Source organism: Ovis canadensis, chromosome 2 (assembly GCF_042477335.2).
Source record: "Ovis canadensis isolate MfBH-ARS-UI-01 breed Bighorn chromosome 2, ARS-UI_OviCan_v2, whole genome shotgun sequence".
Lineage (NCBI taxonomy): Eukaryota > Metazoa > Chordata > Mammalia > Artiodactyla > Bovidae > Ovis > Ovis canadensis.
Window position 1 is genome coordinate 2,683,739 of NC_091246.1, and position 14,665 is coordinate 2,698,403.

The 14,665-nt window shown below is 42.0% G+C and overlaps 1 protein-coding gene across 2 annotated transcripts in view; it reads left to right on the forward strand.

Moving 5' to 3' along the window:
• C5 (complement C5) overlaps positions 1 to 13,177 on the forward strand; it is a 91,850-nt gene extending 78,673 nt beyond the window's left edge. For both annotated transcript variants that reach the window (XM_069575264.1, XM_069575263.1), the window contains 8 exons: positions 3,036 to 3,138; positions 3,504 to 3,578; positions 3,695 to 3,800; positions 4,931 to 5,014; positions 5,900 to 5,989; positions 8,122 to 8,205; positions 11,952 to 12,090; positions 12,648 to 13,177. In XM_069575264.1, coding sequence (XP_069431365.1) covers positions 3,036 to 3,138; positions 3,504 to 3,578; positions 3,695 to 3,800; positions 4,931 to 5,014; positions 5,900 to 5,989; positions 8,122 to 8,205; positions 11,952 to 12,090; positions 12,648 to 12,786 — 820 coding nt within the window. In that variant the 3' untranslated portion in view covers positions 12,787 to 13,177. The remainder of the gene's footprint in view (positions 1 to 3,035; positions 3,139 to 3,503; positions 3,579 to 3,694; positions 3,801 to 4,930; positions 5,015 to 5,899; positions 5,990 to 8,121; positions 8,206 to 11,951; positions 12,091 to 12,647) is intronic.
• Positions 13,178 to 14,665: the final 1,488 nt, after the last annotated feature.

Here is a 14,665-nt window from a genome sequence, read left to right on the forward strand (position 1 = left end):
AGTCGCTCAGTCCTGTCCGACTCTTTGCGACCCCATGAATCGCAGCACGCCAGGCCTCCCTGTCCATCACCAACTGCCAGAGTTCACTCAGACTCACGCCCATCGAGTCAGTGATGCCATCCAGCCATCTCATCCTCTGTCGTCCCCTTCTCCTCCTGCCCCCGATCCCTCCCAGCATCAGAGTCTTTTCCAGTGAGTCAACTCTTCGCATGAGGTGGCCAAAGTACTAGAGCTCCAGCTTTAGCATCATTCCTTCCAAAGAAATCCCAGGGCTGATCTCCTTCAGAATGGACTGGTTGGATCTCTTTGCAGTCCAAGGGACTCTCAAGAGTCTTCTCCAACACCACAGTTCAAAAGCATCAACTCTTTGGTGCTCAGCCTTCTTCACAGTCCAACTCTCATATCCATACATGACCACTGGAAAAACCATAGCCTTGACTAGACAGACCTTAGTCGGCAAAGTAATATCTCTGCGTTTGAATATGCTATCTAGGTTGGTCATAACTTTTCTTCCAAGGAGTAAGTGTCTTTTAATTTCATGGCTGCAATCACCATCTGGAGTGATTTTGGAGCCCCAAAAAATAAAGTCTGACACTGTTTCCACTGTTTCCCCATCTATTTCCCATGAAGTGATGGGACCGGATGCCATGATCTTCGTTTTCTGAATGTTGAGCTTTAAGCCAACTTTTTCACTCTCCTCTTTCCCTTTCATCAAGAGGCTTTTTAGTTCCTCTTCACTTTCTGCCATAAGGGTGGTGTCATCTGCATATCTGAGGTTATTGATATTTCTCCTGGCAATCTTGATTCCAGCTTGCGCTTCTTCCAGTCCAGCGTTTCTCATGATGTACTCTGCATAGAAGTTAAATAAGCAGGGTGACAATATACAGCCTTGACGTACTCCTTTTCCTATTTGGAACCAGTCTGTTGTTCCACGTCCAGTTCTAACTGTTGCTTCCTGACCTGCATACAGGTTTCTCAAGAGGCAGGTCAGGTGGTCTGGTATCCCCATCTCTACCTGATCCCAAAGCACCTTCCAGTATCGCCACAGTGCTGCTATACATAAAAGGGCTCTCATCAAAAACTTATTAATTTGCATTCCAGATTGTTAATCTACAAAAGAAAGCAATAGAGATATGGTATTCAGTATTCTATCCTTTGCCTTTTGTTTGTTTTTTAAAAATAAACTGGGGACAGAATGTTCCCCCAGAAAAACCAGGTAGAACATGCTTTTGGCTTTATGATGCTGAAGTTGGATTGGACAAATTCCAAATGTAACTGTGTAGTACTTATTCATGTGAGAAATTCTTTGCCTTCAAATGCACACTCTCCTGGTTTAAGAAAATGCCAGCACAGTTTCTATATTGAGAGGGTCTCTTTCGTGTATTTAGCTTTTTACAACTTCTCTGTTGTATTCACAAGAAAAGAAAAAAGGATTTCATTCCTCTCCTTCTCTTGGAACAAAATGCCTTTGGGAAGGATTGCTGTCTTTGGCAGCAGGCAAAGGGCTTCTTGAAAGGAAGGTTTCTGTTCCGAGGTTGAAACAGTCGCCATGGCAACCAGTCATCAAGGCTCCAGCAGTTTCTCATAGACACTCTCCACTCAGGAGGCCCTTTCCGTCGCGTTGACAGAGTATTTGCATCTGTTGGCCAGAGTTCTCCACTTTTGGTGACGCTCCATCATCCAGGCACGGGGAGGCTGGATGCCATATTTTCAGTTACATGTTGCCTTATATTTTGTTCCAAATTATTAATTTGGTGAAGAATGGGGTTAAATTTTATAACCAGAAATTTTATACTATTTATATTTTTATGGCCAATATGATATCTCAAACTTCTAATAGGGTCTGCTTTATGCATGCTAGATAAGATTGGGAAAAGAGAGTCCTTATCACCTCACTAATTTGAATAATAGCTCCCATTTCACTCATGCTTATTTTGGGGGGTGAGATCAATTCACCCCCTGTGAAGCTGTCTCCCCAGGCTCTTCCTTTAATCCTGACTCCTCTCCGAAAATCTGCTCTCAAATGTTCAGCTTTCTCTCCCACATCTTGAGGCAGGAATCTAAAGCTCAACCTTTGCAGAACACACTCGGATCCAGTCCCTACCCCACCAGCCTTCTCCTCTTTTACCATTAACTCTGCTTGATTGTAGCAACAGGCCTCTCTGCCTCTCAAAATGAAGTCTTGGAATTATAACTTTAAAGCACCAGTTTATACTTTTTCACAATTAATTTTACAAATAAGAAAATGAACTCTAGAAAGGGGAAGTAATGTGTAGAAATAGCTCAGCAGCACTAGGATAAAACCCAAGTTTCCTAATTCCCCATTTCAGCATTCTTCTCTCTCGTACCAGAGGCGCGAACAAAATAAATCCAACTGCCCCCGTTATACCCTCTGCCTCTCTCCTCCGCTTCCCCACAAGCACAATTTCTAGACAAAGGGTAGTCCTTCAAACATTGTTAAAAAATAAAATATCTATTGTGAAAATTTTAGAAAATAGAGAAAAACACGGGAAAGAAAAGAGATAATCTGTTATGATCTCATCATCCAGAGGAAGTGGCTGCTAACATTTAGTGTGTTCCTTCCAGTCTATTTCTGAACATGCTTATCGAGTCTCTTGCCAATATACAGTTAATTTTTTTCTTCGAATATGCTCTGCTAGAGAAAGAATTCGGATGAGAATCAATAGACTTATGTAGCCCTGAGGTGAACTAGTCCTGCGACCTTGAACAAGTACCTTACTCTCGCCCGCAGTCTCCTCAACTAGCTAATTAAGAGATTGCACTGAATAGCCTTTATGATTGCCTCCAACTCCAGAACGGGCAGTCCACCGAGGTTACTGATCAAGTGAGGAAAGGGTTGGGATAGATGACAAAGAGGTCTCTTTAAACTTCAGAGATTATAACACATATATCATAAAGAAGCAAATACTTGGAGACTCAAATTAGAAAGTTAAAGCCTACCAAGGAATAGGGCCTTTCCTTCAAGAATCTCATCCATTGACTTGTTTCATGTCCTCATTTCTCCCTTATTTCAGCTACAAGTTCAGCAGTGAAGAGTCGTCGTCTGGGTCCTCCCATGCAGTGATGGATATCTCTCTGCCTACGGGAGTCAATGCGAACCCAGAAGACTTAAAGGCTGTAAATGTCTTCTCCTAAATATTGTTATGGATACTTGCTTTTATTTACTGCATTAGTTTACAAAGCTCTTTCCATTCATTCTATGTCACTTTCTGAGACTCTCCCAGAATGTTCTTTTCAAACTGATAAGCTACCAAAGTTTTTATTTTTCAAGGTAAAACAGGGGCAAGTATTATGCTTGCATGGACAGAATAACATGAGTTCATGTGATGACATGCTCAGACCATTTCAGGGGGAGGAGCTGTTCTTCACTGTCTTTAAATAGCAGATTACATCCCCATGACCTCACATTCCATCACTGGGTGAATGCACTTAAACAGAAAGGTTGCAAAGTTAAATTTGAGCTTTTCTCTTTGTTCCCTTAGCTTGTGGAACAGGTGGATCAGTTATTAACTGATTACGAAATCAAAGATGGGCATGTTATTCTGCAACTGAACTCGGTAAGTTCCACCGCTCACCATTTTTCATTTATCATTACTATTTATCAGCTGCTGCCTAAAATATTTTAAGTCTTTTGTCTCTCATGATTTTCTTAATCTTTGAATTTGTCAAACAGATTCCTTCCAACGAGTTCCTCTGTGTTCGATTCCGGATAATTGAACTTTTTGAAGTTGGGTTTCTGAGCCCTGCCACGTTCACAGTGTATGAATACCACAGACCAGGTAATCAGCTCTACTCTCACATTTCTTCCGAAGACTGCTCTGTATTTATTATGGAATCTGAAGAAAGGCGCTTGAGGCCTGCAGATTGTATACATTTCCTCTCTCAGGGCTCACTCTTCACAAACGTCCCCACTGGGACAGACAACCAGTGGATGAGCGAGCCACTTGGCCGCTCCGGCCCTCAGGCTCTTCATGTTTAGAGTAGGCGAACCGGACTCGACTGCTCCCACTCACGGTCTCCGCCTCAAGTTTACCTTTGGTGTTTTCTGTTCCCACTGCGTCTCTGCTTTCTAGAGAAGGCCGTGTACCCTCCTGTTAGTTCAGTCTTCACAGAGTCAGCTTCCCCTCCGTCTACATTCTCAGCACACTTTGCAGAGAGCTCTATCTCAGCGCTCGTCACGCTGCACCGTGATTATGTGTTTGCATGTCTTTGTGCCACCCCCAGAACATTCTCACCCTCTGTCCCGAGCATCTAACCCAGGGTCATAGCATGCATCAATAAGCGCTGGATGAATGACCTCTGCGTTTGGTCACTCAGCCACTTCTGATAACTCTCCACTTTGGTTCACAAGGCAGACGACTCCACTTTGGCCCGTTCTACTTGTAACAAAACTCTTAAAGTGAACCAAAACTCTGAGACCCATTCAAACCAGTTTTACTTCTGAAATCATAGATTATGATACTTAGCCTCTCCTTGAAAAAGAACTACACACACACACACACACACACACACACACACCCATATGTGTGTGTTTCTTTTCTCCTCCTGAACAATAGGGAAAAAAAAGCAACAATGCTTTTCTTCTCTAGCCTAAACAATTATCAATTGTAATTCTTTCAATAGACTCTCATGTAACATAATTTATTTCTTCTCATTCATTGAAACACCAAATACTTTCATTCTCAGAAATGAGTATGGCAGAGTAAGATTTCAAGCACAGAGAGGGAGAATATTTTGAGTGTAGAGGAGCCTGTGTTAGGACAGGCAGTTCCTAATTTAACTTTCCTGGGCCTCAGCTACGGAAGGAGGGTTTGGAGTGGGTGATCAAGGAGCCATGGGCGGAATTCACTGATGGGTAAACTGCGCGTTCGCCGAGCCACCTCTTCTAACTGCACTTTCATTGGCGCAGATAAACAGTGTACCATGTTTTATAGCACGTCCCACACCAAGCTTCAGAAAGTCTGTGAGGGAGCAACATGCAAGTGTATCGAAGGTACTGTGTTCAGGCTCTATACTTGTTTAAAGCAGCCACTCGTAATCTGGGGCTAATCTGGGGGAAGCTGTTTGACAAACTGCCATTTCTCAGAAGTAGAAATGTAATCTCATCTGATGGAAAGTGCATTCCTCGAGCACTGTAAGGCTACATTGAGACAGCTCCAGAACAACCCGATAGTTCCTACCGTTCAGAGAAACACCATCAGGCAGTTGTTGGATATTGGAAAGATAACATGATGTGAAATTCTTACCTTTAACCTGGTCTTTTTGGTGCAATAGGACCATTGCTTAAGAGAACAGCGGCTCTGGAATGAGCCACCATCTCCTCTCTGCTTCCCCTAGTCCTCCCCAGTTAGAGACGCTCTCCATTCAATCTTTTGCCAATCAAGGCAGCCTGATTGGCCAAAAAGCCCCAGAACTCAATAATCAACTGCAGACTCCATGAGGGTCTGAGTTGATTTTGGTTTTCTTTTGTTTTTCAAAATCCGTCAAAATCTACACATTTCTTAGGTACTCATTTCTCCCTCTTACAGCATAAATCAGTCATCAGTTTGGTTCCTTCAAGAGATTTCTGATTACACTCAACATGGGAACATGTCCTCCTTTCTCCAGTGAAGCATATATATTTCTGAAGAGCTGAGTGTGGAGTGACGACCCATTCTAAGTCCCGTGCTCGGGATTTTGTTTTTTTGTTGGCTTTGTTTTTGCTTTGCATACTGTTTCACTTTATGGAAGAGGAGAAAATGGGGACAGGTCTTAGGAATCTGATATTTGTAAGATTGTATTGGATTGTCTCAGGGCAGATGAGGAAGAACTGTGTTTGCTCCCAAAGGTGTTTGTTCCTTACGTTAACCTGACTTGTGCTGTCTTTCACAAAATCCAGCTGACTGTGGGCAAATGCAGGCGGAATTGGATCTGACAATCTCTGCAGCTACTAGAAAGGAAAGAGCATGTAAACCAGACATTGCATATGGTAAGTTGGAACGTTTAATATATAGTTCCATTAAACATGACATTTTATGAAAACATGATCAGTTAGGAAGATCTACAGCTTCACACAGTGATTATGTAGCTGCAACGTTCCATGTGCTCCCTTGAAGGAAAATGTCATCAATTTTCAGCATTAACATGCAAAGTTATTTATCCTTCAGCAAAGAAATATGATTTTCATTAAAAATGGTGGGAGTGAGGTGCACACACAGCCAAAACATTTTATTCCACCAGACGCCATTGAATTAAAAGTGCTAAAACATAGTCAAAGAGAACATTTGAAAAGCCGCAGAGGTATATGATTTCGCTCCTGCCTTCTTCTGGTTGATCGAGCAGAGACAGAAACAAAGATGGTTTGGGGGTCTGAGTGTTTTCCAAACTCCCTCCAAAGACAAAGTGAAAGTGTCAGTACTGAATAATTTTTAATATATCACAACTGCAATCCACATTTGAGACTCTCTCCATCCCAAAAGGAGCATCTCCTTCTTGTTGTCCAGATCTCAGCGCTAAATCAAATGCCCAAGCAGAGTTGCGGACTCAAGTTCCTCGTAGAATTAGACCCTTTATTTTCCACCTGTGGCTTCCAGGGTTTACTTCTGTCTTTTTTAAGAAAAAGAGAACCAACAGATAGTACACTGTTTCACATTTTCCTTGACGACTGGCAGGAGGGTTTTTATAAATAAATAAGCACAGTGCTGTTCACGGAGCCTTTTCTGTTTTCCAATTGTTTTCACATATGGTCTCTCATTGGTGTCCCATGAGCCTCCTTGGAGGTAACAGTGACAAAACTGAGGCTCTGAGAGACGCAACAGTTTGCTCAAAGTCATGCAGGCAGTAAGTAACAGAACCAGGACACATTCTGGTCTCCAGTATTATTTCCAGGAGGTAACACTGAATTCTGTTAATGGAAATAACAGCCGTGAGAATGGATGTGTGGCTCATGATCTTTCTTTCCTTCAAGTTCATCTTGAGTTTTTAAAAAATGCTAAAAAGTTGCCTAACTCAGCCAAGACCCACTGCAACTTTTAAAATATACTGAGACTTGAAGAGAATTCTATATTGTTTTCCCCTAAAATTTAGATCCAGATTATTTCTTTCCACCATAATAAAACAATTTTGACTCTTAAATTTTAAAAAAAAATCTGTTTTAACACAGAGAGTACATGCAATCAGGATTTAGTTTACCACATTCAAGAAAAAGCTTAGCAGGCTTTTTTGGAGCTACAGGTTAATGATGGAATCACAGAATAGAAACAAAATTAAACGGTTCCTTCTCTCCGCCTGTGCCTACAGTAGGTTCATTGCCCTTAGCCACTATAAATAATTAAGAATCTGAAATTTAGGGCATTAAGCCACTAATTCACACAGCCTTTGGTTCTGCCACGGTGAGTTCATTCACTGAGCTCTATGTCTTGCTACCTAGCTGGGATCCCAAAAATGAACAAAAAATTTTAGGTCATTCACTTTAACCTCAAAGAAAGCAAGAACAAGAGGATTTTTTCTCAGGTCGCAAAGAAGAGATGGGTCTCTTCAAGCTGGTCATTTCAGATGCAAAGTCAAACACACCGTAGGTTAAAAATTGATGCCTGAATGAAGGGAAGACGAGATTGAGAATGTCTCATATCAAATAGCTGCCAATCCAAGCAAAGATGAGTTGGAAAACAGGGTCCTATCAAAACCCAAAGATTGAAACCAATAAAAGTCATCGAGGCAAGGAGGTGAGGGAGCACGGAGACGCCTACGACAGGTCAGAATGATAGATACAGGGCCCCTCTGTGGGCATGCAGAGAAGGAAGAGGCTTCATCTGGAAAGATCAGAATCTGAACTTTACATCTAAGTCTTTTTGTTTTGTGTGCTTTTTAAAATTTAATATTGCTCTTACCCTAGTCAGCCTGTTCTGTAACAGTGGGCAGAGTGATTCCTTAGAGTCATGGGCAGTAAAATCTCGCTGGGAGTGCTGGGAAGCCTTCTTGGGAGAAATGAGATTTACCACAGGGCGCCCATAAGAGCTTGCCACACCTCATTTTTTGTTTGTTTGACAGACTCTGGCTTCTATTGGACGTGGCATTGGTGGTAATGAGCATAAATTACTGTGTGTGCTTTTTTTTTACCAGCTTATAAAGTTGAGATCATAGCTGTCACTGAAGAAAATGCTTTTGTTAAGTACACCGCGACCCTCCTGGATATCTACAAAGCTGGTAAGGATTCATTAGTTCTTTCCTTCAACAGATGTTTAGTCCTTACTATGTGGCAGGCATTATAATAGACACAAAGGATATAACTTGAGTAACACAGCCAGAGTTCCTGCCTTCATAAAGTTTCTATTCTATTCGAGGAGACACATTTTTTTTTTAAGGAAATGGACAAAATAAACAATTACAAAGTGTAAGTACTATATTTGGAACAGACATGGAATTAATAAAGGAAATACCTTCAGAGTGGTACCAGATGGTATATTTTAGGAAATGCTAGTAAGAGTTAGCCGTTCTTGAAGGCGAGAGTGGAAGGAGTCAGATGGGAAGGAGCTGGGTCGCACTGGGGTTTCTAAGGCAAGGTGAGAAATTTGGATTTTATTCTAGAAGTTCAAGGGGTAGCTAATAAATGGTTTCAGGTGGGCAAGAAACGTTTTCTGATTTTAGAAATCATTCTGGCTCCAATGGAAGGGAGCAAGAGTTGAAAGAGGGAAACCAGTTAGGAGCATCTATGAGGTGCAGGGCCTCGGCTCAGAGGCCACATGAGTTTTGATAGGCTAAATGAGCTATAGTAACCAACACAATAAAATGAATCCATATGGAAATAGCACATAAAACAACAGCTTAAAATATGTTCCCTTTTGTTCCCTATGTAAGAGAACCTACAAATATTATGAAATTGCTTGTCAAATGATGGACATGGAAAAACCAATGATTCGTTAAATCATATTTAATTCCAAATAAGCTTTTGTTGGTTTATTTAGAAATTGTCAGTGTTATTTTGTTTGACTCGCTGTAGGGGGCCTCTGTTTGAGCTTTGATTTGACAACAAGGATCCACATCAAATGTTTCCAGTTATGTCTCTATCGAATTGATGGTCATTACGTGATGTCTGCCTCACAAAGTAATTTCTCCTAATAGCAACAGTATTGTGCAAAGTACGGAACGCTTTCTCAGTTTCTGCTAAACTGGCAGCAATTACATTCAAATGTTCCTCATCTTTATTATATCACCTAACATTTCCATGTATTTAATATATATCTATTATCAGCTAAATTATAAAAACAATTTATTGAAATGTCATGTTTAATTTTCCTAAATTTCTTAATTTCTATTCCCCTTCAACCCTCAGAGGTTTACAAACATATTTGACAAAGTTTCAGAATTCACATTTTAAGAAACTTGAAACGTTTACTCCTGTGTCTCTGAAAGTGAACCCATCAGATGATGTGGTTTATAAAGTACCTTTGCAGTTTTAGTGCTATTGGCTGCCTTTCAAAATGCCAGTATTTTCCCAGTTTTTATTATTGCGATTTTTGAAGTCTCCACACTCTTTGTTTATTCTGTCTAGTATATCTTAGGTATATGGTAGAATAAATATCAAATTTATCAGAACAATATTTACAGTGGTTCTTGTCTGCCTGGTGCCTTTGATTGCATTATCCGGAGACACTTGACTCAGAAGGTGCCAAACTGAGACAGCTGTGAATTTCAGGATTTTTACTGAAGCCCCAGATTTCTCCCTGACATTACATTTGTGCCAATAAGGTTGTTCTTGTAAATATTTCTCATTGACACCTTTTTTCCCAGTTTGATATGTTGTCCTTCCTGTACTTTGAGTTCAACAAAACCCCTGAAGCCATCTTCAGATTTTTAAGTTATTTAAAACATGTTTCATATTAAATAGTTGATTTTCTAGAAAATGATTGAACTTTTATTACCTCGTGTATATTTCTCGAAAGCTGTGTTCTCGTTACAGTAGGTATGAAATTTTGCTGTAAGTGGGACCGTAACTCTAAGTTGTGGCACTGGGTTTACACTTTTCTTTTTTTCCTTTTGAAATGCTATCAAGTATTTCAAATCTGAAAATGTTTATTTTTAACCATACACTAGAGTTTAAAATTCTAGTAATACTTTCCAAATTTTTCTTTGCTTGATCAACACTCTGACATTTTTTTCTGACTATTATTTCAAATGTTTCACTGTGTGAAGTTGAGTTGTGATGGTGGCTCACTGATGATCACAAGTGTTCTTTATCTGTAACATGATTGCCATTTTGACAAAATAGGTAAGCACTCTTAGGACTTTGATCTTTCCACAACCCAATTTTCAAGCACTTTTGCAACCAACATACACATCATAAGCAATAAGACATTCCTATTTTTACCGAAATAATCAAGTGCTTTTTATTCCAAAAACGCAAGTTGCTTATTTTGTATCAATTATTGCCTAGTATCAAAAGATATTCCAGACTGTTCTGAACTTTGTGCAGAACCAGATGATTCCCAAGCTGTAGTTCTTTATCCCTATCATTTCTCCTCTGTTCTGTCAGTTCAGGAGACTCAGGTTTATGACATTTAAAAGGAAATGTTAAGAAAGTTTTGCATGGTTTGTTATCTTTTCATTCTGGCTCTTCATTTTTAACATATATAGATTTTTTAATTTATATAAAATATCAAAACACCACACATTTACCACTTACACAAGAAGTGCTGCTAAAAATAAGCCAAAATAAAAACTAAACTATTTGGAATCGAGGGCAACTACGTAGTTCAAGGATAATGATGCTATTATCTTGTGACTGGTGTTTCTCCTAAAATACAGGTGAGGCTATAAATGAAAAAAAGATGAGTGATTGTTGAAACTGAGGTTAATTATTCTCCCTTCTGAAGATGCTCGACATTTTCCATAACAAGAGGTTGTTAAAAATAATAAGACCCCCCACAGAAACACTGCTTACCATAACAGGGGCTGACTTGGCAAACAGTGCTGGGCAGGCTGTTTGAATGTTGCTGCAACAGGAAGTCATGTATGAATGGTCACCAGCAGAGCCTAAGAAGGTTAGCTTGAACTAATGTGGGTACACAGTCATTGTTTTACTAATTAACATTTACCACTTGTGCAGTTACTATTATGTGCTATTTAGCAACAGTTTCAGACGTTTTTCAGGGTTTAACAACTCAGCCAGAGTGTGATAACTGGACACCAGTCCTGAATATAAAGCAATGGGTGCCCTGTCCTGTCCTGGCCTCAAGAAGCTTCCAGCCTAGCAGAGGAGTTAGGCATGACGATGGACATTCAAGTGTGATGGGAATAAGGAGAAAACACATACTTAGGACAAAGAGCACCAGGGAATGTTTATGGAATACTGGGAGGATTGAAGATGTATTTAAAGATGGGTGTAACAGAGAAAGTGAAAATCGCTCAGTCGTGTCTGACTTTTTGCGACCCCATGGAATAGTTCATGGGATTCTCCAGGCCAGAATACTGGAGTTGGTAGCCGTTCCCATCTCTAGGCGATCTTCTCAAGCCAGGGATTGAACCCAGGTCTATCACACTGCAGGTGGATTCTTTACCAGCTGAGCCACCAGGGAAGCCCCTCAACTCTGGAAAGGTTCTGTTAATTCCTGGTTCTAATGAAAAGCACTTAAATAGTGCTTACTATGTTCCAAACACTTTTCATGTTTTAACCCATTTAACCTCACAGCAGTTCTGCAGGGTAGGTTTTACTGTGATGCCCATTTTGGGGATGAAGGATCTGAGCCTCATTTGTTCAGGTACACAGCTAGGAAGTGGGGGGTTTAGCCTGGGGAGCCTGATCCCAGAGTCTGAAGTCTTAACCGCAGGGACAGTGCCAATAGCCATTAGCCTGTCGATAGAAATTTACACTGAATAACAAATAGCCATGAGGAACTGGAATGCTCAAAAGAGTTGAAAACTGACATGTGATAACCTTGCTGTGTGTCTCTCAGGAGAAGCTGCTGCCGAGAGAGACGCTGAAATCACCTTCATTAAAAAGACAACCTGTTCCAACGCCAACCTGGAAAAAAGGAACCAGTACTTAATCATGGGTAAAGAGGCCCTGCAGATAAAATACAATTTCCGTATCAAGTAAGTCACCAGTATTTTGGAGTCTCTGATCTTCCATCCAAAACTTAGTGCAATTTATCCTTAAACCCACTACGTGTTTCTTTCATGCCCTGCTCTTAACCAACAAACCATTAGGAGCATACATGAAATAATGTGAGCTTAAAACAAAGAACTCCTCAAAACCACCAGGGTAGCTGAGGTCTCGCTGAGGATATCAACTGCGTGCCCAGGTCTGGCAGTTAATCTGGGGTCACTCGTCGACTCCCCCTTTACCGCACCTGCCTTCTCAGTCCTCAGACTGTTCTGTCTAAGGAGGACAGTGTTTGGATACATGTTTTACTATCTGTTTTTTTAAAAATAGACATTGAAACAGATGTTGTTCCTGCCTTTAACCAAGGGAGCCCCGAGCAGCTCATGATCTCCAGGGTTTGTGGACCTTCCCAGGGAGAGGCCAGTTCAGAGGAGTTTGGCCAACAGCCTGACCCTTGGGCACCTGAGCAGCTTGGCTCAATTGAATTCAGCTCTTCTCTATCCGTGGCCACCATCACAAGTGATTCGTTTGCATTATTCCTTGGCAGGTACGTCTACCCGTTAGATTCCTCGACCTGGATTGAATATTGGCCCACAGGCTCCACGTGTCCATCATGCCAGAGATTTTTAGCTAATCTAGACGAGTTTACTGAGGACATCTTCTTAAACGGCTGTGAAAACGCCTGAAGGTCGGCTGCATCCAGTTTGCACTGTCGACTCCTGTTGTTGAAGGTTCTTTTTTTTTTTTTTCTCCAACATTCACAGCTGGTCTTATTTGGAAAGTTCACTCTGCTTAGAATGGGGGACATTTGCTTTTATTAGAGAACAATTTAAGAGCAGTAACTCTCTGAAACAGCATGTCCTTCAGGGGGCCTGGAGACAGACGCTCATTCCAAGGTTACTGGACACCAGAAGCAATAAATTGGAACCCTCCTCAAACCTACTGCTCAGGCATGCTTGCCGGGGACAAAGAATAGCCCCATTGAAATGTAGTATCTTACAAAAACATGGCCTTTGCTTGAAAGAAAATACCACGGAACAGAAAACCGATCATTAAAGCCTGACTTTGCTTTCAAAATGTGCGAAAAAGCGTGTTATTTTATGCTAGGTCAGCTGCAACCGCACAAAGACAGGCAAATTGAGAAAGGTGGAGAAGGCCGCCCCTCAAAGCCCTCAGCAACCTGAGAAGGTGGGAGCCTTGTCCTTGCCGCCTCCCTTCCTGGTGCCCTCTCTGCACCCCTTTGTGGAGCCTCTCCTCCCCTCCCAGTGCCTACTCATTTCCCCTGGAACTTGCTCTCCTGGAAGGCAGGCCCCAGGGCAGCCACCTGGTGAAAAGAAACCTAGTGGAAATCCAGACACCTTTGCTCTTGCTCTAACCAGGTCTCTGAGCCTCCCTTCAGGATTTATCAATGCGGATTTCTAACAGCAGGCTCATTTCTAAGTGATATTCTGCAGCACTTTAGATCTTATGGAAGAGTTCTCATATTTATTCCCATTTAATGTCTCCAGAATCTCATGGAGTACGAGAATTATTATTACCCCCATTCCATGAAGACTTTGAGGCCGAGGACCCAAAGGGATTTGAGGATGAGGAGTTTGAGGCTCAGAAAAGGAAGCGATTCACCCAGCCTAGTAAGGGGCAGAGTGGGAGACCAAACCCCAAGGCTTGCTCACAGTCTGAACACCTCCCTCTTCCACCTCACTGCCCCATCCCATCGCTTGTCAGGTTTGATTTCCTAAGAGCAAGGCAGGATGCAGGTGGAGTGTCTTTCTTCCTTAGCTATAGTTTAACCAGCCCCACTGAAACGTCACAAGGAAACGCAAACCCTGGATGAAATGGCAACAGTGACTGAAACGCATTCCCTTTTTTGAGAAATCTGCGCCTTACCAGTTAGCCTTGTGAAGCTACACAAGGCCTTCCACTGTGCCTCGTAAGTTAAACTAAGATTTTCCAGCTTCAAGGAACTAAGGATTTATTTTCGTTAATGTCAGAACTCACATTGAAGGCACTCCCTTGGCAAAAACAACCCTTGTGTCCAATATGCCCAAACTCACTGCCAACAAGGGGTGAGGGGCCCCCAGAGCAGGTCTGCGGTGCCTCCAGTCACCTTCTCGCTGAAGGCCAGGCGGCAGGACCTCTGCCGTAACCCCGCTCCCCAGGGCCCCAGCGTCTCGGCCTACTCCTTGAGCACTGTTTCAAGTAGGTCGGCCACAGAGGCCTAATTAACTCACAATGCAACTGAACTTCCAAACTTCAAAGCAGGCCTTTGTGAATGAGCCTGGCTCCACTGAAAAACCAACCAGCCCCTCTTCAGCAAACTCCTAAGGACTTAGACGTACTTCCTTATCGAGGCTTTTGTGGCCCTTCTCACAGCTGGGGCCCCTCCTCAAGCCTGTATCCCTCTGCTACTGCTACTGCTAAGTCACTTCAGTCATATCTGACTCTGTGCGACCCCATAGACGGCAGTCCATCAGGCTCCCCCGTCCCTGGGGTTCTCCAGGCAAGAGTACTGGAGTGGGGTGCCATTGCCTTCTCCAATGCATGAAAGTGAAAAGTGAAAGTGAG